At 39.8% G+C, this 24,431-nt stretch overlaps 1 protein-coding gene across 11 annotated transcripts in view; it reads left to right on the plus strand.

Annotated features, from left to right (window-relative positions):
• The window catches only part of cadpsb (Ca2+-dependent activator protein for secretion b), a 66,599-nt gene that overhangs the window by 21,215 nt on the left and 20,953 nt on the right, over positions 1–24,431 (plus strand). For 7 of the 11 annotated variants that reach the window (XM_051415750.1, XM_051415751.1, XM_051415752.1 and 4 more), the window contains exons 4-14: positions 9,069–9,149; positions 9,455–9,688; positions 11,192–11,313; positions 15,382–15,493; positions 16,260–16,399; positions 16,807–16,873; positions 17,196–17,304; positions 17,390–17,602; positions 20,841–20,852; positions 23,861–23,997; positions 24,109–24,296. In XM_051415750.1, coding sequence (XP_051271710.1) covers positions 9,069–9,149; positions 9,455–9,688; positions 11,192–11,313; positions 15,382–15,493; positions 16,260–16,399; positions 16,807–16,873; positions 17,196–17,304; positions 17,390–17,602; positions 20,841–20,852; positions 23,861–23,997; positions 24,109–24,296 — 1,415 coding nt within the window. The remainder of the gene's footprint in view (positions 1–9,068; positions 9,150–9,454; positions 9,689–11,191; positions 11,314–15,381; positions 15,494–16,259; positions 16,400–16,806; positions 16,874–17,195; positions 17,305–17,389; positions 17,603–20,840; positions 20,853–23,860; positions 23,998–24,108; positions 24,297–24,431) is intronic. The other 4 variants (XM_051415756.1, XM_051415755.1, XM_051415746.1 and 1 more) reach the window with 1 other exon arrangement.

Raw genomic sequence — 24,431 nt, forward strand, 5'->3', positions numbered from 1 at the left:
GTCTTTTGTTTGCTGTCTAGTGATGTTGATTATGGATATACCGCTGGCTGTATGACAAATTGCCCTTCAGGGATGATAAAAATGCCCTTGAACCTTGATTTAGAGTGGTGCTTCTAGCTAGTCATTTTTTCATTATTTGCAGCTATTTTGCGACATACTAATCAAGTAGAGACCCAATTTATTGATATGATATTTCATTATCGTTCTAGCTTCCTACGAATTGCCATGAAGCCAAGTAGCTCATGCCAGCCAGAAAGCTAATGCACATGGTAACCATGGTGATGGAACATTATCTTTGATTGTTGATTGGCAGCTTGTCTTAGTTATGACTTTACGTCCAAGTAATTGTGGTGCAACCAATTTTAGTAGCTGATTTGGTTACAAACCAACTAGTAGTTACTAAACCTCTACTGTCGCCTTTACTCCCTAACGCATACATAGCTGGTGCAACCCACATTGTTTACCAGCTTGCTAGTTAGTTGCCAACTTTGCCTGCTGCTTGGTGGATTTATTAGCTTGTTTGCTTCCCTCAGGATGTAGATGAGAGCAGCTCAGTCTCAATCATGCAGTAAGTAAGACCAAAACAATTAGCTGAAAAAAGCTCAGAAGCTGCATGACTGCAAATATGGAGCCATAGGCGTATTTCTCTATGATTGAAAATGATTATGAGCTAGCTGTTCACTCTACATAGTCATTTGTTCAATATTAGTATCAAACATATTGATGTAGATTTCAAAAAGTTTCATGTAGTATGTCTGGCAGAATTGTTTAGGGCGGCAATTTAATTATTTACATTTCATCAAAGATTTTGATATAATTATTGTGCCTTGCATAAGCAAGCACAATACTATTATCCCTCGGGCTTATTATTCTTCCGTACGTTTTTCGGCGCGCTTCTTCTCCCGCAGCTTTTGTCGCACATACACAAAAAAGGTATCAAAACATGCGGCTCGATGAGGACATTAGTGCTATGACTTTTCTAAGAATTTCGCCAAACGGTTTGCCGATAAATCGCCAAAAACCGGTCCAAAAAATGAATGGGTGTGTATTGCGAGAACCTCCAACTGAAAAAAACTGCCAGAGTGCGTGACATCATCGCTAGAGTGTGGGGAGAGAGAAAAATTTGTCGAAAAATAAATTTGTAAACTGCTGTCATGGCCACAAATTTCACTCTACAGAAATAATTTATAGATAGAAACGTAGGTAAATCCGTTGGGGTCGCAGTGATACTACTGCTGAAGCTGTCAGACAAATAGTTTTGGCGGGAAACGCACTGATGAGCCAGCAACACCCTCTCACGGCCCCATCTACTCCCATGTTAAAATGTAGAGGAGGAATCTTGAAACACGCTCGTTGAACCTCTTCTCTCTCAATCTCCCCAGGTCACATTTTTTAACTTTAGCCACTGAAACTCTGCAGTGCTATAGTCTACAAGATGACGACGCTCACGGTCTTTTCGGTTTTCATTTCGGTCGTTCCTGGCCATGCGTTTGAGGGGATTCATTTTAAATGTTTCTGTCTCTCTGAGGAGTTAGAGACAGAGAGAGAGCACGCGCAGCTGCTGTGGACTCCCCTGATTGCCATGACAACCAAAGCCTGCTCACACACACACACACACACACACACACACACACACACACAGCTAGCTACAGAGAATGACAAGGCATTAATAAGCTAGCGCTAGCTGGCTAGCTAAAGATAATTAGCAGGCGGCTAACAAGCAAACAATTTAAAGCTGAATGATTTTAATATTAACACAAAATAAGAACAATACATCTTAAATATTTTACCCTACTATGAGCTGTTCCTTAATTTACATTAGCACTCCTTCAGGAGCATAATACAATTAAACACATTAACCAAAGCTAGCACTTAGCTAGCGATTAGCGGTTAGCTTGCAATTAGCGCATAGCTAGCGATTAGCGCTTAGCTAGCGGCGCTAGCTTTGGTTAAGGTGTTTATGTGTGCTAGCTCTAGCTAGCTAGCTAAAGAGAATTAGAAGGTAACTTCTTCAGGAGCATAATGCAATTAAACACATTAACCAAAACTAGCACTTAGCTAGCGATTAGCGCTTTGCTAGCGATTAGCACGCAGCTAGCGCTAGCTTTGGTTACTGTGTTTATGTGTGCTAGCTCTAGCTAGCTAAAGAGAATTAGAAGGTAGAAGAAGGTATTAGAAGGCTAGCTAATTAATTAAAATGCTTTGCTTGCTAGAGAGGACAAGCTACTAATGTTCTAGCGCAAGCTAGCGAGACAGAACAAGGTATGAATGCGCTAGCACTCGCTAGCTAGACAGGACAAAAGATTACTATGCTAATTAAACGTCACAAAAGACACTGAAATTCTTAATTAGCCATCTATTTCAACTTGTTACACATGACACAAGTTATACAGATTTAGTAATGTAATAAAACATCAAATTAGATTTATTTTGTGAGGAAGAAGACACTCAGACTGTTGTAACTGCACTATTGCTTTCAGGCTAAGGTTGGTGTTTCAAAATAAAAGTCTACAACGTCACAACGTTCATTGTATGTTAACAGGTAGAGGGGTCTGGTGGACACTTTTCTAAAACTTTAAAAAACCTACACTGCCTATGACTGCACATTAAGAATAGTTTTCTTTCTTAATTATGTATTATTTATTAATATAAATATTGTTATTCATGTTATTGATAGCATTACTTGTTATTGTTTTTTTTTTTAAATTAAACTATTCAAAATATTAAAATACATGGTTGTTAGTGGATCACGCGGACGCCGAATTAAACACAGGTGTCTCCCCTCATTGTACTGTAAACTACTCGGCAGTGTTAGTAATGTATGGGCCATTGTCACGGGCCAGAGCAAGGCACAATCAAAATTTCTTTAGGAATTTTCTAGTTTTATTGATTAACATTACTGAATAATTTTGTCTATAAAATGTAAAAAATAAGGAAAATGTCATACCTATCAACATTTACCCCTGTCTAGGGTGACATATTTAAATTTTCCAAATAGCAGTCCAAAGCTCAATTGTAACGTTATTAAATTAATTATCAACCATGACAAAGAAGAGCAGCAAAGCAGTGAATGTTTGGCATTCTTGCCGAAACACTTAACTGATTACAGATGCTCATGCTGAGGTGTTTTAATCATTAATATTTATTCACACCAGCCTCACTAACTTAAAATTACTCCTAATCTCAAGTGGTTTATTAAATTACCTAAGCCTGGGAGTACAATAAGCACATAAATGACACTTTCTCCCCCGCAGAGCTGTAAATCATGGCCTGTGGGCCCCCCCGACTGACAGACCAGACTCAAATCATCTTTCCCACTTATAGGCTTTGAAGGAGCCCCCCACCTTTTCCTCTTTAATTTGTCTTGTCAGCAACTGTTAGTTGGGAAATGAGGCCTGAGCTCTTCCTGGTTTTAGCCTGTAGCTGAGATAATTGCGTAATGGAGCCTCTTCACTGCACATAGGTTTGGGAGAGGATGAAAGCATTTTCTATGCCTGCCCAGCCACCTCTAAGATGAAAAAGCAGTGGTGCTGAAAGGCAGGGTGAAGCTCGACTGCACCAGTGTGGTTGGGAATGTGGACAATGTTTATTATCAGAAAAAAAAAGAAAAGGGCAAGTTTGCCCTTGATAGAGATATCATAGCCTAACTACACTACAAAAGAATATCCATCTTCCCACCCTCCTATTATTCTGTAAAACCTTATTTTCTTGTGAAAAATCTGCCAATGAGGATTTTTGTCACCAGTAATGTTACAAATCAGCTTGTTTTAAAAATGTTTCTGTAAACTGCAGTAATACATTTTTGGCCAGTTTGGTGCAGTGCAACAAGCTGTAAACACAACATATTATCACCCTATGAAGTTAATATGTCAAATGTCAATTGTTACCAAACAATTGCCCGATGATACAGGCGGCAGACACTTATGAGGAGTCATGTCATGTTTCAGATGACCTGACCTGACGAATGTAAGGCTAATATTCACTCTCCTTTTAGCTTGGGGAAATGTCTGGCTCCTTTACCAGCTAGTCACTAACTGTGTTTGTCTGTCTGTTGTGGTGCTGGGAATGTAGCGTACTGTCGGTTAATTAGAGCTTTTTCGCTCAAATGACCTGAAATAACCTAAATGCTCTGTAAAGCTAAAGGGAACTGTAGAGTCCGGTGATAATTTTACCCTATGAATGACCCCTTTCACATTAGACATTGCAGCCCAATATGAAATGACTGATTGAGGAAGCTTTTAACAAGATCAAAAGATCTCCACACCATAGATGTAAGAAACATTTCTTTTGATTTTACGGTAAATTGATTAAGATGTTAGAAATTAGAGATTTTATTTATTTTACCATGAACACTCATGAGCACATTTTCTAATTAACATGCTTTGCATGTCGCTGTACTCACACAAGAGAGGCCTTTTTCCACACTGCACTCTTTTTTTTCACAAATAAAACACACATAGAGACACATATTCACACACAGCAAGTCTAAATATAGACCAACTGCTTCGACTCCTCCAGGTCCGATCTAGTTTTGATCTACCCCTGCCCGCCCAGTCTTTTTTCTCTACAAGAAACCGCCCCTGGCTGAGTGTGCTGTCTGCTGCTAATGTCCCAGAATCCACCTGGGAATCTGTCATCAGCTGTGCTGTTAACTACCCGCCTGCTTCTGCTCCATCACCTTTAACCTGCTGTCAGCTTGGCTAACACTGAGGCATTGTCACCTTTGTTTAGCTGCAGTGCTGCTGTCAGCTTCAGTAACATAGAGCGAAACTTACCTTTTAGCCAGTCTTATTTTATATGAAATTGCCTGTCCACCTATATTGTGCCTGTGGGCCAATGACAACAGTGACCTTTCAGTGGTTGTAGGCCTGATAATATTGGGGTGCTGAGGGGCTCAGTAGGGGGGTTGCTGTTAGTTCACTCAGGCAGTGACCTCTAGCTCTACTTCCTCCCACAGCCAGGGTTGTCTCTGCTTTTCACTGCTGTCAAAAGAGAGATGGGAGTATACAAGGAACTAGCCCCATCCCCCTTCACATTACGTGCTTCAGTCACTCCTCACGTTAGCCATTTTGCAGATGAGCTGCAATCTGCACATAGTCATAGTGACCAGTATTATCTGCTGCTGCAGTATTCAGTTATGAAGTATTGTTGAGGATTTTGCAGTCCTGAGAATTTGCCTGGCCATATGGATTTAGGTCCGTTGTGTTTTGTGGTAGGGGGTAGGCACACATGTGAGACAGTAAAAATGCAGTGTCAGACACCGACAGGCCAAGCTGCCTGATTTCCAGACATGGCCGTGACAGTTCATTTGGGATCGCACAAGTCAGATGTTGCTGGCACCGCAGTCCAATAGTGCCCAGAACTCTGAGTGTTTTGACAGGCAGCTCAGGATCGCCAGCAGCAGGGGGAAAGGACCCGTTGAAGCACAGCTCAGGCAGGAATGCAATCAGTATCAGTCACAGTCATGGTTGGGGATGAATTTGGTTTTCTGCTATTGAACATGACAATAAGAAAAAAAAAAATCTGCTTGTGAGACTCCCTACCACAAGATGCTCACCACTGTTTAAGTGTCACTGTGTGGCAGAGCAGTACTGAGTACTACTGTGCTGCAAGTGCAGACATTCTGCTGCAGCTGGTGGCAAAGTCTGATTATGTGCTCTACTAAACAGGAACTCTGGGTTATGTAGCAGGGTGGCTGTTTAGTGGCCAGCACTGGTAACACACTAGACCTCCTCCATTTAAAATGCCATCTGGCTGACATCGTTTCATAATGCACACATCAGTGAACAGAATCAATTATAGAAATAGGTAATGATGGAAAAATCCATATCAGCAAAATATCTAGATTTAAGAAAGCAAAGATTTCAGTGAAGAAGGTTTTCACTGCTCGCATGACCAAGATGCCCATGATTTCAACAAGAGTACTGTTTTTAATGGATTTTTTTTCAATGTCAGACCACCCTGTCAATGTCACTCTTTTCCCTCATCCACGTCCTTTGTGTTACTTGATCTCAGTCCAAGCTGTGCAGCACCTCTTATTTGTGCCCCCCTCCCCTCCTGTTAACGGCTGCACCGTGACTTCAGCTCATTCTTTCTTAAAAAGGATTGCTGGAAGGGGCAGGGAATCAATATGGCCAAGCCTAAAAGACAAGGCCTGTTAATGTAATAGGAGTGGGTGAAATACCATAAGGCAAAGAGAGGTCAGCTCTGGCAAGCGTCCCAGCAGTAGCCGACTAGAGGAGTTTAGAGCACTGTATCACAAATAGATTCAGGTCCTTAGTTGGAGGAACCATGCAGTGATGTGATGAAAATCAAAATTTAAACAGGTTATACTTTATTCATTAAACATTTTTGGGTAGCTTGCCTTCTTCAGCGTAATAACTCAGGTTGGTTCCTTATATACCGTCTGTTGATCAGTTAGATCGCCATTGATACTAAATGTACAAAACAGCATTACCATCATTAAAAATATAGTTATTACAAAACACAGTGTCTGCTCCTGGTGGATACAAGAGAAAAAAGAAACATAAATGATCATAAAAAAAACCCCTACAATATTACACCACAGTGATTGGTCAGAATCAAAGAGTGTATTTGCTTGCACTGAAATTCAAACTGTTCTGGTCTGGTTTGCTGCATTCTCAAAGTTAGAAAGTGATAAAAATCTAAAACAGAAAAGCCTCATAAAGTATAAAAGGTGGGTGGCTTTGTCAAATAAAAAAATGTTTTTTACAGCCAAAAAATTGCAAGTTCCAGTTCAAATGAGCTCCTTTGATGCATTTTTATTCCAACTATTTGCTTTGTCACTTTGTCACTGTAAAAAGAACAAACTGAAATATGTGCTCCTTGAAAAGTATGGCCTTGTATTTTTCCCTCAAGTTTTAAAATTCAAGGATTTTGCAGTGTAACAACCCCCAGCTGAGACATGGTATATTTAATTTTTTCACTGAAGACTTGTACAACACGACTGTGTGGAAAGGTTTGTGACTCCCCAGGTACAACTGAGCTGCAGATATGTCTCAATTAGCCTGCCGTCTTCATAGAGGAAATGGTGGTGACTGGTGAGTCACAACATCATATCTGACAAGAATAACTGAAAAAGTGAAGCATACATAAGCAGAGAGCAAGAGAGAGACATCAGCCGTCTCTTCTATATCCTTGTGTCAGCTAATATAAAACTCTCATTCAATATTGATGTGAGAGAGCCATGAAATGTTCTGCTTTTCATTACTCTCGGGCAAAAACTAGGCTAACAGATTTCAGGCATCTTTGCCCCAGAGCTGATATTGTGCTATTCAGGTAGATTTAAAAAAAATTACATTACCACAGTTTTTTTCTCAATATGCCAAAACAGTGTGGAGTTGCTCATTTAAGTCAAAACCTTTCCTTTATCCATGTGAATGTATTTGATTGTCTTAATTTACAGATTTGATCTTTATTTTTACTGCCCTTCTCTCAGCTCAACCCTCAGAGAGCTGAATTTTCATTCTGCTGATTGAAATCAACAAGAAAAGGAAAAATTCTGAACACTCAACACTTCCAAAAAGACCTCTCTACAAACAGTGGTCCATTCATGGTCACTATGGTGATGGCAGCATGGTTCCTATGAGGGAGTGATGAATTTCCTTTTGATTTTGATCTGTTCATGTGTGCTGCCACACCATGCTGCTATGATTGCAGCCCGTTAGGACTAACTGGAGCTCTAATTAGCCTTTTTATACCCTGCTGTACCATTTGTCGTCATTACCAATCTCCGTGAGCACCTTTGGATTGCATAGTCACATTTGCGTCAACCCTCTTGTTAATGTGGTCTAGCTTAAGTACTGCCATAATTCACAGTTAGCATTAAAGGGCAACACCACTGATTTTTTTATCAAAGTCTATTTACAGGGTTTGGGGGGCACTGCTGCTTATGTGATAAACTTTTAAAGCGTTTTTTGGGTCTAGAGGGAGCTGCACAAAATCTGTCAAAAAATGCTGTCACTTGAAGCTGAAAAGGTTGTGTGGAGGTAGAAATAACTGGGAAAAAAATGCATTTATTTTCACATATTTTGCTTAATTTTGCAGCCCTTTAGAGCATTTCCAGACCTGTAGCCTGCACCTCATCTCTGCTTGAGGCTAGTGGTTCAAGGCTAAATTAGCTATGTTAGCCATTACCAGTATAACACAACTGAATCTCCCAATGAACTGCCCCAGGTGTTGACAAGGAAGAAAATCATTCAGTATAAAAACATGAAATAAAAAAGATACCTCTGGTTCTGCTGAATTGATTTTGATGATTTTTTTTTTTACTGTCCTTGAGGTCTAACAAATATGTCAAATATTTTTTCTTCCCTAGAGATCATCTGGAAAGCATTTTTAAAATGTTTCAAATTCAGTGTCCAAATCTATGTTTGCTAGCTTGCATTCCTCTGCTTCTCTACCATATCGGTCGCATTGCTGTACTTCTTTGGGCGTTACCACCGCCAACAGTTAATAAGTGGAATAGTGTGAAACTGATGGCAAGATTTGTATGGCGCCGCCTCCATGCTTGCAAGCGTGCATGTACGTCCTTGTGCACAATACAACCAAAACAGGTACCAGGTGCTATCTGTAGCGCTGTTAGTGGTCAAAAAGTTAGCAGCGTGCCTATAATTTATGAATGAATGGAAGTGTTCAGTCTCTTTCTGTATTTTTCTTTCTGTAAGAATTGGGACTATCTTCTGTCTCTCAAGCACATCATGTTCATAACTAAAATGGCTTCACTGAGTGTTGCTGAAAATTATCGAGGTATCAGGATGTCAAACCACCCATCCTTTCTACCAGCTCATTTCTGTGCAGCTCACAAGGGGCTGATGGTATCTCAGCATGCACTGCATGGGTTAAGAATATTTATTCTATATGTAAATTTCAATATTAAAAATACATTACATGGTAAGGATTTCTTTCTTCAGTTCCTCGTCTCTTATGGTAAGAAAAATTATGCTGGGAGATGTAGGTGACCTTTGACATGACCCCTGGCTGTATTAAAAGTATTGCTGGGCTCAAAATGTGACCTCATTGACATGCTCTTTTCTTTTGATCAATAGTTGGACAACCTGGATGAGCAGGCTGCTCAGATCAGAAGAGAGCTGGATGGTCGTCTTCAGATGGCGGACCAGATTGCCAGGGTGAGTCAGACTCTGCAGGGGACTCAGATTGTTTTTAATATGCTTTGTTATATAGTTAATATGTCACTAATATGGTGTAACTTGTGTAAACATTGTAGTGGGCGCTTCCACCCACAGTTGAAAAGATAGCACTATTCAAAATTTTACTATATTTCTTTTACACTAAATTAGATACCATCTGAAAAAGACACACCCACACTAATTTTCCTTTACTGTTTTTAGCATTTTGGAAGCGCCAATGTTTACCTCATTGTTAATTAAGACTGTGATGGTTTACTGAGTCTTGTTTGCTGTTTTGCCAACAGGGTGGCAAGTTCCCCAAATTTGTGTCTAAAGAGATGGAGGCCATGTACATCGAGGAGCTGAAGTCCTCAGTGAATCAGCTGATGGCCAATCTGGAGAGCATGCCCGTGTCCAAGGGAGGGGAGTTCAAGCTCCAAAAGCTGAAACGCGGACACAACACCTCCATCATCGACATGGGCCAGGAGGACGAGAACACTCTGTCCAAGTCTGATGTGGTTCTGTCCTTCACTTTGGAGGTGCGTTAGAAATTAGGCTGGAAATGAATTTATTAATCAAATGTATGTGAACACTATTGCAAAGGTTTGATCACTTTGACATATTTCTGAGGATTTGTCAACTATAGCCAGATTATTAATCACATTAGGATATATGAAGTCAGTTCAAACTGCATCCGCCTAAACCAGAATTCATAAATCAGAGCTGTCGTTGACTACTTGTCTGCTCGAGACTAAGTATAGAAACAGACAGAAGACCTGTTCAGGGGGTTGAACAGATGCCATGTGAAGAACAGACTCACACACACACACACACACACACAAACCCTTTTACCCGCTCTTTAACGGGGGAACGTGACTCATCTTGTTATCAGCTTGTCTGAGATGAGCTATCACCACAGAACAGGGAGCAATCGCACCTCATTCCTTATGATGCAGTGCTATTTCAGAATCAGGAAATACATAATGTGCAAAGAATGTGACACTGTTCCTTCACACAGAAGTGGGTACACCATTATGGAATCTGAATGCTGAATTTATTTGCACAATAGCCTCAATTAGCTATTTCTATGTGAGGTGGTAATTCCATAGTGCTTTGGTAAAGCCTCATTCTTCAAGTCTGTTTACTCTCCAAGTGGTTGGCTGCAGCAGCTGCCAGAAATCCCTCAGCAACAAAAATCTTTAGAGAATTTAGTTGGAATCAGTTGTAATATAGAACCTAAGTCCTTTTTATCCATGTGGGATAACAACATGGAAATATTAGTATGATGATGATGATGATGATGATGATGATAATGATGATGATGGTGTTCAGAGTAGATACTTATAAGTCCTGGATGATTTTTGTAGTTTAGTCTAGAATGAAAAATTGTTTTAAATGGCAATTTATTTTTGATCAGCTGTAAATGACTATCGATCACTTTGATTTAGAAAATCCTTTAACTGATTATTTCAATTTAGTTAATGTTTTGATTCACTTGTGCCAGCCTATAATGCATCTATGGGATGACTGGACATCCAGAGAAAACCCCAGTGAAATAACATTTATTTAGATGATCTGTTGGATGCTTTCATTCAAAGTGGATGCATTTTCCTGACAGCACATATTTCTCCCTTTGGTTGTCCCACTAGGAATTTACAGCTACAATATAAGTAGTTACCCCCGGCAGTGTTAGTACTATACTATAATCACTGAGCGATTAAAGACTAGGTATAAGATTTGATGTAATGTTTAGTGTGGTAGCAGTTTCAGTGATAGAGAGTTGTACATTACAGGAAGGATGGGTGTAATTTTTATGGTCTTTTCTAGCAGAACATCCACTAAAATTGACAGTTTAGTAATGTGAGGGCACTGGCTGCTAGAGTAAATAGTGATTGTGGCTGGGATACTACTTCTTAAATATCTTTAAAACTAAAAGGATTTGCCGCCTGCACATCGGCTCTTGACTTTTTACTCTGTGACCTCTTTCATGAGATGAATCACTCCTCGTCTCCAGCCTTCACTAAGGTGTCTTTGCTTCCTAGGTGGTGATCATGGAAGTGCAGGGGCTGAAGTCTCTGGCTCCGAACAGGATTGTCTACTGCACCATGGAGGTGGAAGGAGGCGAGAAACTCCAGACCGACCAAGCAGAAGCATCCAAGCCAACGTAAGGGCCTGAGCATGCATGTGAACGCATTCATGTATATTAGTTTCTCACATGTATTTAGATGAGTGTAAACTATTGTCCACACCACATTGTTAGTAGATACAGCTGTACAGCTATACAGCTGTTTAAACTTAACTCAGCTTACAAACTTTAATTAGTCCCTCTGGTGATCCCTGCAAGGAACAAACATGAAACACGAATGTCAATGCATGTGCAAAGCAGCAAAATTATACTAAGTATGCAATTAGTCTCCATGTCATTGTTTTCTGGTTATAATGTCTATGTTTGGCAGCCATGACAAAACACATCTGCCAGTTTTCAATCATTTTAATTAAGTCAGAATGAAGAAAATGCCTTCAGTTCAGTTCAGTTCTGTTGATGTAACAAATTGGACCAAACATTATTAACAGGTATTACCATCAGGCCCACTTCAGCTTAATATAATTAAATATGAGGTATTCAGAGGTATTTCAAATGAATGTAAACTGGCTTGCTCTCTGAGTAAAAAACATCTTTAGAAGGTCTCATTTGCTGTATCTTTATTATTTTCTGATGCCTTCTTTTGTGTGCAGGCAGGGCACATTTGACCTTGAGTGCATCAGAATACATGTTAGATATTTTCTTACGTACCTCACATAATGCCATTTCATGCAGTCAGTTATTCCACTAGTGGTAGTAATTAATGACACTCCCAGTGTTGTTGCCGGTGTTCCCTCTTAAAGGCATTTTGCATGTGAGACACAAGAGACAAAAGAAACAGGACTGTGCAGTTGAGCAAAACGTCCATTTAATGTAATTTATCAATTACTTGGTCCAGAGCAGCATAATCTGCCTTTGCCCGAACCTGTGCTTAATGAAATATGGATTTAATGAACATTTGATTTAATGTTGCGGTGACCCTAAGAGGTCCAGTGTGTAACATTTAGGAGGATCTATTGGTAGAAATATAATATAATATTCATATGAATGTTTTCATTTCTGTATAATCACTTGAGGAGGCAGCCATGTTGAACTGCCATGAGAGTAGCCCAGAAAAGACAAACCCAATGCTGGCTCTAGATAGGGCTTTTTATGTTTTTCAAAAGTCTTCTCCAGCATAGTTTTTCCGACACACTTGTAATGCGAGCAGTATTCAGATGTTTGCAATCTGCAACTTCACCGCTAGATGCCACTAACTCCGACACACTGGTTCTTTAACAAGCAAACCCCCTAAACTAAAGTTTTTACTGCGTGTCCAAGATGTGAAGATTCTTTGTGTAATCCCACGGCATATCAAGTATGTAATGGCATAGTTTCCTTCCTTCCTTTGAAAGTGCAGCTATCCTGAAATACTTTGTTGCCCCACTTCTAGACTAGATTCATAACTATTGTGGTGTCCTTGTGAAGGCAAACATATCTTCTACTAAATATATCTACCTTTTTTTCCTCATCTAATTAACCAGTATTGCACAGCACAAGATACAGGAGAAAATGTCCATGAAACATTCATGCAAACACAAGCTATTTTAAGGCCCAAATATCTTCCTCTGATCTCCTTAATTCAAGAGCCATTTTATGAAGAGAGTTTGAGAGAGATGGAGGGACATGAATGAGAGAAGGGATTAGAGGAGAACAAGAAGTGGGTAGTGTGTGTGTGTGTGTGTGTGTGTGTGTGTGTGTGTGTGTGTGTGTGTGTGTGTGTGTGTGTGTGGCTACGTACGTATGAACATGTACACACAGAAAAAACACATGAGATACATGTATTTCTGCAGATTATTTGCATACAGTAATTGCTTGTATTCACTAACTGTGTGGTACTATTATGATTTTAGACTTTGATAAATTGATTAAGGGGCCAATATTGTCAACGTTCCCATGAAAATTATTTCCTGTTATTGTCTCATAATTCTGCTTTTTAATTTGTCATTTGACCTACTTGAGCTGCATGCAGGGTTTCATTTATTTTTCAGAAACTGCTGTAAGAGCACAACACTGTCACATCCCTTAATAGACCTTAGATTGATCCACAAGGTCACCTTCATGCCAGTACAATGCCTCCCTCTGAAATCAACACGGCTCACCACTCGCTCTTCGCCGTCAGTCAGCAGCCTTTCTGCTCTGCGCATGTTGGAACTGCAGCGTCTTTGTATACATTAAGTCCCAATTAATTATGAACGAAGGAAATGGTTACAAGGAAAACAGCTTTCCAAGGCTTGAAATTGACACCATGTCCTGCATACCTCACTGCAGAGAGAGAATTTAGGCATCTATTTTATGTTCTATTTTTTTAGGCAGCATAACATGTTGGCAGCCTCAGATGGCAACAAGAAGGAACGAAAGCCCATATACGTTGTATAAAATGATTACAGTAAACTGCATTATCCCTGTGTTTTTTGTTTCCTTTAATCCTTTGGGCTCGTGGAGGCGTAGCTGGTGATGAGGTTTAGTCATTATTAGGTTAGGTTCACATTTTCTCTTCTAACTATATTCACATGCTCATATGAACGTACATTGAAAGACCTGTTGGCTGCTTTAATCCTTCCTCTTGTCCATACTGTCCACAAAGTGATCCCTTCTTAACGCAATTTCATTGGAAGAGATTGGGGACAAATACTGTAAGTCCTGTTTTCTCCAACCAAAGCTTTTATGAGCTGTCAGCAGTCTGAGTTCAAGCAAGTATCTTCCAAAGTCTTTGAGTAAAAGCCTGAAGCCTCATAGAAGTCATGCTGAGCTGCTGCTAACGTTAGCTCAGCTTGTTTCTTTGATAACTTTAAGATCCAGACATCCAATGATTAACATCCTTCATATGGTTGAAATAGATTAAAAATGTTCTAAAAAGTAAATCATACAAATGTGAAACTGGATAAAAAGTCAGTTTAAGACAGCTTCTGGCGGACAACCACACCGCTGATGCATGAGCAAAAGTGATAATGATGCCATTGACAAGCGACCGGTGTTACCTGAATAAAATGAAGGATTTCTCTGGGTCTGAACATGGTTGGAAACATTTGGGATAATGTACAACTCAACAAAATATATAATATAGGTCTAGTATTTATAGACATTTTAATGTGGAAATGTTACATATAATAGCTTTAAATGTGAACATATCCTTTAAGCTTTGACTCATAACTACAGTTTACAGCTTCTTTCTTTCTGTTTGGAGTTCATGTGGACTGGAGCCTCCATGAATGTGTGAAACTATAACTTTCATTTCTTTATGTTTATTCTTTAATTTGTTTCTGTATGATGTTACATTTGATTATAAATCCACATATTTCTCATATTTTTTTAATGTGGTTTTAATGTATTTTTTATTAAAGCACTTGGAGTTACCTTTGTGTTTAAAAGATGCTATACAAATGAACTGTCTTGCTTTTGGGACATGCCTGTGATAAGGTTTAAGTAAATATAATACACTTGACAGCAGAAGTTAATTTTAGCCAGTCTGGAGCATCTCTCTGCTTCTCTCTGTAGTGGACCCACAAAATGATTTTGGCTGATAAGACGAATGTTCTGTTATATAAAAGTCTTCCTACGAGTAGCTTTAAAGATGTCTGGTATATAAATAGCAGGAATGCATTTAGAACAAATGACAATGTGACAGAGGAATAAAGTGTCTGTGTGTGTTCTGTGGTTGTAGTCTGACATACGGTAGATTCTTTGTGACTGCAGTATTTCTTCTGTTATAAAAGACTTTTAGTCAGTTCCCCATCATCTTTCTTCTGTGATAAAAAGAAAGACTCTGGTGTCTGTATGTGTGTGTGCATCTATAAACAATGTATTGTCTCCCGTCTCCACCCAGGGGCTGTATGTAGAGGAGGTGGGATTTCCTTTATTTGATTTCCGTATAATTTGTCTGTTTGATGTTATTTACTGACTTTTTTCTGTGATTGTCAATTATGAATTGTTTCGAATGTAAATTCAATGTTGAGAAGGAGGTGAAGTCTCTCTTCCAGACTTTAGTTTTTATTGACAAGTGAAAAGAGATTCAATGATTGCTGCATATGAAGTCATTGTGTGGGAACACTCTGCTGTCATGCTGTTATGGAAGCTAACCTCTGGAGTGTCTTTTGTTGTGTCTCTCAGCTGGGGGACCCAGGGGGACTTCACCACCACACACCCTCTGCCTGCTGTCAAGGTGAAACTGTTTACAGAGAGCACAGGGGTGCTGGCACTGGAGGACAAAGAACTGGGCAGGGTAACACTTCCCTTAGTTTTATTTTTACCAACACTGTCTGATCTCAACACAGGCACGAGAATATTGCGATCAGGACTCACATGTCATGTTTAGTTTTGTTCACATTTTGTGTGCACTTGTGCCTCCACACACTTCTCTTGATACTTTCACATTTTGCTTGTGTTTCCCGACTGAAATATACTGCTGGTAGTAGGCAGTAAGTAGGTAGTCGGCTAACACAAAGTTTTAGAATTACAGAATTACAGTCTTTAAACATTATTTAGTGTCTGACTCAAATGTAGAGAAAGCAGAAACGTTAATCAGTTCTCCACGCTGCACTTTCTTGAGGTGTAGGTGTGTAAGGTTACTGTGATGGATGGTTAAGGAAGCTGGTGTTGCTGGTTTGCGTTTGGGCAGTGGCACCTCAGACGTCCCTGTAGTGGCAGTGACCTTGGCTGTGACAAGGCTCTTTGATCTCCCACTGCAGCAGCGTTGGCAGGAAAGCAGGCTTCCTCAAAGCTCTTTAACTCAGCAAAGAGAGATTAGGCCTCCTCTTCGGGGAGGCAGAGCAAAGCACTGTTCTGATTCTCTCTACCCTGACTCACTTTAGTCTTTCACTTTAAAAAAAATGTGACAAACACAAACACACATCACCAGCCCTTGCAAACACACACCCATTGGTGTTGCTGAATGTTGCAAAGGATAAGATCAAAGATTTACCTCCTGGATATGAACACTGATAATTAATGGAGTCTTACTTTATGCTGTCTTTTTCGTTTGAGTGCAGGTTGTCCTCCACCCAACTCCTAACAGCCCTAAGCAGTCAGAACTCCATAAGATGACTGTGACCAAGGCGTGCCCTGACCAAGATCTGAAGATCAAACTGGCCATACGTATGGACAAACCACAGAACATGAAACACTGTGGGTAAGAGATATGCTTCCAAGAAAGCCATGTAGTGACGTTCCTGTGTGGCTTTCATTTTCCATGTCTTTCTTATAGAACTCCAGCCCTCTCAGCTCCTTGGCCTCATTTCTAGTCACGTACCATGGAAAAATACTGTGAAGTGCACTACTCCCCCTGGTGGATGCCAGTGTGTAGTATAGATTAATTAGAAGGTGCCAAAAAACTCAAACAACATTAATCATGTAACCAATATGCTATTTGTCTAAAGAATGTGGTTCAACTTTTCTCATTTCTATATCAAACCACATTTTTTATATCAGATATAAGTAACTGTTTCTGTTCACCAGGTATATGCAGAAATCAGTGTTTGTTTTCTCTATGATGTGGACTGGATTTTGTCTCCCTGTGTGTGGACGATGTTTTTACAGGTATTTGTGGGCTTTTGGGAAGAATGTGTGGAAGCGCTGGAAGAAGCGTTTCTTTGTCCTTGTGCAGGTGGGTCATTGTGGAAATTAAAACACTGTTCGACTAAAGTGACGCAGCAATCAGCCTCTTAATTGAAGTAGTTTCTGTTGATGTTTTTAGCCCATTAGTACGTTTTAAATATTCCTTTTAACCAACTGAGTCACAATATTGAGTGCAACTCCAGGATAAAAACAAGATTTGCATGTATGTTTTTTGTATTATCACTGATATGCAGAAAAAGAGGACATTTGTTAGTATGGGAACTCCTCATTTTGTCTTTAAAATAACTATTACTTTCAATCTTGTTACTCAAAGAAGATGCAGAACTCAATAACTTATGATTCCTTTGTAGGTGAGTCAGTATACATTCGCCATGTGCAGCTACAGAGAGAAAAAGTCAGAACCGCAGGAGCTTCTTCAGTTGGACGGGTATACTGTGGACTACAGTGACCCCCAGCCAGGTGAGAGGACACACCTTTACATGGTTCAAGTACACACACATTGTAAAACACTAACTACTCGTTCTTTAATGTCTCGTTGTCTCAGGCTTGGATGGAGGCAGGGCTTTCTTCAATGCAGTGAAGGAAGGCGACACTGTGATGTTTGCTAGCGACGATGAGCAGGACCGCATCCTCTGGGTCCAGGCCATGTATCGTGCCACTGGTCAGTCCCACAAGCCTGTCCCACCCACTCAGGTCCAGAAACTTAACTCCAAAGGGGGTGCCTCAGCCCAGATGGATGCTCCCATTTCTCAGTTCTGTAAGTAGCCCGAAACACAACACGGTCACCTAAGCAGAAAGCAGTTTTCATCCACAAAGCAGTGAAAGCTCTAACCCATAAATGTCTCACGCCATGCGCTCCACACTGCAGTCACAAAACGTGCTGGTAGAACTAACACACAAGCACGCACACACATGCCTTGATCTCTCACAGATCCCTCCAGCATCTGATGGACTTCCACTCATTGTCACCACTCCCACAGTGTTTAAAGGTGCAATTCCATGCTATTCCATCAGTCTGTTCACAAGGAACAACCAACCCGAAAAAGACTACAGCAGCAGGACATGGCGTGCAAAGTTTGTATTAAAACTAAATAGGTCGCCACACGTAAGATTTGAACATTCCAGCCTGCTGGGGTTGAATTCAGACTGACAGTGCCAGGGGTGTGCTGCTCTTGTCCTAACCGTAGGCCTGTTTTAATCCAGTTGTAGCTCTAGACCAGCCGTGGTTCTGAGACAGTTTCTCAGATGGGTCCCCTGTCACTGAATGACAGCCAAGCCAGACAACATGTCTAAAGTTTTAACCAATCTGTCACTGTACTTGCACCTCTAAGCAGCCCACAGGTCAGGTAGCAAAGTGAAGGTAAGACTGTCTACAGTAGTGTGGCATCTGTACCAACTTCTGTTGTAACCGTCTCTTGTGTCCCCCCTCATTAAAGAAGGGAGAATTATTTTTTTTTTTTTTAAAGTATCAACGTAAATTCTGCCAGCAACATTTTTCTTCACACAATCTTGTGCTCAAGTTGGTTTTCACCTGTGCTGTCAGCCCTTTTCTTATTTTAGAGAAATTAATGTATCTTTGCCTATAACAACACTAACATAGACCTTTCTGACCTTCGAACTTAATGTCACATACTTTTTACCAATCCACAATAATAGATCCTGCTATTCAGAAAAAACTTTTTGTGTGCATCTTTTGCCTCCATCGTTTAACATTTTCTTTTCCAACTCTAAACAACAAGATCTTTATTTTTTTCTTAAGTTGCTGAAAAAATTGGCATTATTTACTAATACTAAAAAATTAACACCCAGGGTTTAAGTAATAATAATAATGACAATAATAATTATTATAATAATAATAATATATTTAACATTCCCCAAGTTTATTTCACTCTTTGTTAATCATATCATTGGACTAAAACTATAAAGACATAAATTGGATCAGTTACTCAGAATCCTATCACATAAATTCTATGTTGTTTCTCCATTGGTTTCTTTGTCCAGTATGTGATCGTTCTTGTGGTTAGTTGACTCCTCTGATGCCAGCTGTTGCCATTCAAAGCCTCCTCACAGTGGCACAGACCTCCTACCCCCTCCCTGAAACATTGTGGCACACCACGCGTACATGTTTCACCCCCTGGTGGTCTTGAATGGCACTGGGACCATAACATACACAGCCCTCCTGACTCTGCTGCAGTGGACTGAACAAGAGTCCTATGAAGGTTCTGAGCAATCTTCAACCAGTTTCATACTAGAAAGTGGTTTTGTGCACATCACATACATAAGTTTATTGTGTTGAAATTCCCGTGTAATAGACAATACAACAAATTAATATGATATGTGAGGATATCATATGGATCAAAATCTCAAAAGACAGCTTAAAGGGGTACTCCAGCTATTCATTGTTGCACCTCTATAACATTTGGGAGAGAGATTTTAAAAAAGGATGGAACATTAAAGAGGATGAGATGTCCTGACTTTTAATCTGAAGATATTGGGTCAAACTAAAAAAACTGGCTCCTACATTTCCCATAATGCAACTCAATAATGTTTTTTGTTAGATTCTTTGTGCCTGGTAAACACCCACATATTTAAAACTCCACACCTCCAGTTAGTAATGCAGACATTCTGTTACAAATGTGCGCTATACAAGCCCAACTCAAGTTAATCCTGATGACATCAGTATGACATCATCTAGGTCATTATCTAAAGCCCAAATTCAGACAGGATTAACATAACAGGCGCAGGTGAGGAATAAAATATTCACTGTACTCCTCTGTAATTTAACTGATGGTTCCAGATGGTATTTAACCACCGGGAAATTACAGGATGTGGTCTATAATAGACATAGACATTCTGCAGGATAAAGCCAAAAGCCTGCTCAAGTAGCCATATCATTATCTCCGATGTTCATCGTGAAGAAACGTCCATTAAATGGTTCAGAAAAGCACTTCAGACACAAAAGTTCAATTTCACTCTGAAAAAAAGAAAGAAAGAAAAAAAGTGGAAGGAAAAACTGTAAATTATGAACATTGATGAACAGGATTTAAATTACAGGAGGATCAGCGTGTTTGCTGATAAACAGGAGGTAATTGCAGCTAAAATTATTACTGGGGTTGTGGGTGAAAAATGACCCACATACGTGCTTTAGACTGGATTAAAATCACTGACCAAGGCAGGTAGTATTAAAATTGGCCCACCTCTCCCAGAGGAATAAATTTAGCCTGAATGTGGCTGAAGACTTGACAAACCTCGCTCAGAGCCACAAAAGACATTATAGGGTTTTCACAGTAGACTAGTAGACTGGTCTTTGTCTACGATCAGTGGAGTGCTCCTTTAAAGCATGTTTAAATTTTACTATGCTATCTCACTGTTATAAACACTTTCACACTTTAACCACCAATGATGTCAGCACTTGATCTATTTCAAGCTTTCCAGGACCTTCATAGTCTCTTTCCTTTTAAAAAAGACAGGCATCTTTTACACATAAAACTGACTTGGGGTTTACTTCATCGGGTAGGTGTATGTGTTTGCCAATGTCACTTTTAAAAGTAAGCCTTCTGTTTGATCTGCAGTTATACAGAGTGACAGTACTTAACGTGTAGCTCTTGACTCCTTAAGTACTTGTCCAGAATCCAGAATAAATAAACTGCAGTGGAGTGATGAGGATCGTAAATTCTCTCTTCCTCCCTCTGTCTCTCTCTCTCTCTGTCTCTCTGTCTCTCTCTCTCTGTCTCCCTCTTTCTCTCTCTAATATGCCTCAGCATCTGTTGTCAAGTTCACATATCCTCACATGTACTCACACACCACCGCCCACAAACTCTCATGTTGGTATAGGTTGTTGTTTTTGAGTTGTGTTTTCTTCTTCATGCTTTGCCTGTACCCTTTTTGAGTAATGCAGCTGCTAGGTCAGGGTCTCTCGTGATTGCTCTCCTCCAGCCTTGTTGCTAGTCTTTATGTTATTCTGGTTTGTCCCTTCTTACCCTGCTGTCTTCTAGCTGGACTCAAGGGTAAGTGCTTCCCTGTAGCCGGCACAGCTCAGATAATCCCCGCTGATTATCTGACAAATGCAACGTTCTTTCTCTCTTCTTTCCCTCTTCTCCTTTTTCACGTCTCGCCTCATGTCTTAGATATTAGTTGATAACTTTTTGTTTTTTGGCAACCTCAACTTGAGGATCTAAGTATAAGCATCCATCAGTGCCAGTATAGGATGCATGTATTTTATTCTAAGAGTTTATTATTTGACACAGTAATGGTTAAAGTTGATATTATAGATGTTACTGCATAATTGCCTTCTCTCTTTATTCATATTGGTGACTGGATCCCTCAGAGTAAAGCACTATGACAATTAAATGTGACATTAGAGAAGCAAGTGCAAATTTCTAAAAAGATTTAATAAAAATAAAAATATCAAGAGCTGAAAACAAACTCATGATTTTTTTAGTCTAGTTAGATAAAAACTAGAACATATCAGATGTTAAAATGAATTTAGATAGAAGTGTAGATAAAGTGTGAATGATGATGGCAGTCTGTGATGGAGTTATTTTTCAAACTATATTTCATGCATGAGTGAAATTTGTTTTGACACTTCCTAAGTGTTTATCATGCTTTACTTCAGAGGGCTCAAACGCTTTTAGTTCTTTTTATTTGAACTTTTCTTGATGAGAGTTGGCAAATATGTATGCGGAGTATTCTGAATGCCAAAGACAAGGAGTAGCTAATGCCGCCCCTTCTTACGATAAAATACTCCGGACCCCCCCTCCTCCTTCCTTCTACAGTAGATGGGCCTGTAGATAGAGGCTAGACCGGTGTTACACCTCCAGCAAGGAGAGATCTCATTTTGATTTCTTTTGACTGCCCTTTGTTTGCCTGAATAGGAGAACACCTGTGTCATGTGTCCATACTTTTGTACAAATACAGGAGTTTTCATTCATTTCCCCCATCTCCCAGAGAATGATACAGTTTTGCCTCTGTCGGCTTCATGCTATTTACCCATGTACTTGCACCAAATTGTATTGCTACCCTATTAGAGTTCTCCGGTAGTGGTATGCCTGTTAGTGTGCTCTGTAGAGATCATGAATACACTGCAACATATTCAAGTATTGTCAACTTGCAAATGCGTAGAGAAAAAAAAAGGAATGCCAAAAAAAAAAGATAAAAAAATGCAAATTTGAAAATGGGTCTGCAGATGTGCATGACATTTTAAAGCTCAATGAAAAGTCACACTTTTCTCCAGCATGTGATAATTTATATATGTATGCAAAAGTACTTGCCTATTCACTTTGGGAATTTGGTAATTTTATTTATGGTTGAAGTCATTATCTTTATTGTAAGTTATGATAATGTTACTGTAGTACTGAGTGTATTCTGCACTTAAACTCCATTTCCTCATTTAATCCAACCAAAGGAGATGTAGCCCACTCACTGTGTGTCATAGCCCAACCCCAGGCACCTTCTCTTCACTCTATGGATGTTTTCTCACTATCTCAACACTGATCCAACAACATCACTTCCTTTGTATCTTGGTCCTGAGTGAGTCTTCCTCTTGTGGTCATCACTTTCGTCCAGCACTTGTCTGACGACTGTCTTTTTTCCCATCAAACGGTTGTCTTTTACCCACCAAGTCTTCTTTCATCCTGCCACTGTCTTCTCATCTAGCACTGGCTTCACCTCTGTTGTCATCGACTGTTTTTTCTCAATGTTTCTAGACCCTCTAGACGTCACGTGTTAACTGTCTTACTCTTTTCCATTTCCACAACTTACTGTACCTGTCTTGTCCCTCTTCCTTGAACAATCTCTTATTTCGATCGTCCACATTTGTTGTCTCACAGGTTTTCCTTCTCAGACTGGAGTAAAAATAAGCTAATTTCCTGAAGTGTAACATCCTTTCCTTTTCTTTAGCAATTTCAGTCAGTGTTTAGGACCCGTATTACGCCCTTCTCCCTTTCCCTCTCCCTGACCTGGAGGTTGACAGATGTCAGTTGTGCTGTATTCGGTATCCCGGCCCTGCCCAGTCAAGATCAGGCCTCCACTTCCCACCCCCACCCCCAAATCCTCATCACTCATGTTAGTGTCTCATGGACATGACACCTGTCATTCACACCAAGGACATGACTGCATCTCTATATATCTATTTTAAATCATCCTCATTCCCAGTATTTTGTTTTTACCAGCACAACAAATTATGGTCAGTTTAGTTAGTAGGTGTTATTTATTGTGGTCTACAGAAGTAAAAAACTGATTACTTCACCAATGTTTTCATCACCCATATTTACTGAGTTTCATTATAGTCTCATTAATTTTTTTTTAACACAAGTCGATGTTACTAATGTTCTTTCTTCATTGAATTTCATAGAGCAAGTTTAGTCTTTTTAAAAGTCTGAAAGTCCTTTTAATACAGAGAAGGTTAATGGCAAAAGTTATGAAGCAAGACAAACAATAAAAATCTGAAAGAGAATGACTTTCCAGGATTCATAACTGGAGAAAAATCTCCAGTCGATAACTTTTTCTTGAATTAGCACTTTATACTGTATCTCTACAGTGTGTTCAGATTAATTGTTCTTTTGCCATATTTCTGTCTTTTTTATTAGCACACGTCCCAATATTTGTCAGGACCTGAGTGACATTCAACAATTGCGAATGGCAGAATCTATTGAATACATTAAGAAGAATGCATCTAATTCTATCTAACCAGCACTTTTCAAACATGTTTTGGATATTTAAAGATTTATTTCCCCTGCAAAACATCAGGGAATGTGACATACTAAGATGCATGCATGCACATACAATAGAAGATCGATAGAATCTCATCCACCAAGACATCAAATCTCTTTACGCTGTCTGACACAATGCAAGTTGACAATGTAAGCTGTAAGTGTTTATAATTTGCCCTTAGAAGTAGTGAAAAAAAAAATCCCTGGTGTTTCTGTGTTGTCACGAAGACTTGCTGTTTGCCTGTGCCTCACTGATGTCCTCTCCTCTGAACCGTGTTCTTTCCCCTGTGCCGTTGGCTGGATAGACGCTGACAGAGCTCAGAAACATGGCATGGATGAGTTTATCTCCGCTAACCCCTGTAGCTTTGACCACGCCTCGCTTTTTGAGATGGTGCAGCGACTCACATTGGACCACAGGCTCAATGACACCTTCTGCTGCTTGGTGAGTGACCCTCTGCCCGTTATAACGTCACCATGCAATACATTTATGACAGTGGGCGGTTTTTGTCTGCTGATATGCAGTAATATATCCATATGTGTTTGCGTTGTGCAGGGATGGTTTAGCCCAGGCCAGGTGTTTGTCTTGGATGAGTACTGTGCCAGGAACGGAGTTCGAGGTTGTCACAGACATCTGTGTTACCTGCGTGATCTACTGGAAAGAGCAGAAAGTGGGGCTATTATTGACCCCACTCTTCTTCACTACAGCTTCGCTTTTTGTGCCTCCCATGTCCATGGGAACAGGTGTGCTCTCATCCCTTCTTTTAATATGTTTGCGCTTTGTGAGTGACATTGCTGAACAGGATTTGAAAGCACATTAAGATCACAACTCCTTTGAAACAAATATAAACTGTATTCCTTTAGGCAAACTGAGTAGGT

Source organism: Dicentrarchus labrax, unplaced genomic scaffold, assembly GCF_905237075.1.
Source record: "Dicentrarchus labrax unplaced genomic scaffold, dlabrax2021, whole genome shotgun sequence".
Taxonomy (NCBI): Eukaryota; Metazoa; Chordata; class Actinopteri; family Moronidae; genus Dicentrarchus; species Dicentrarchus labrax.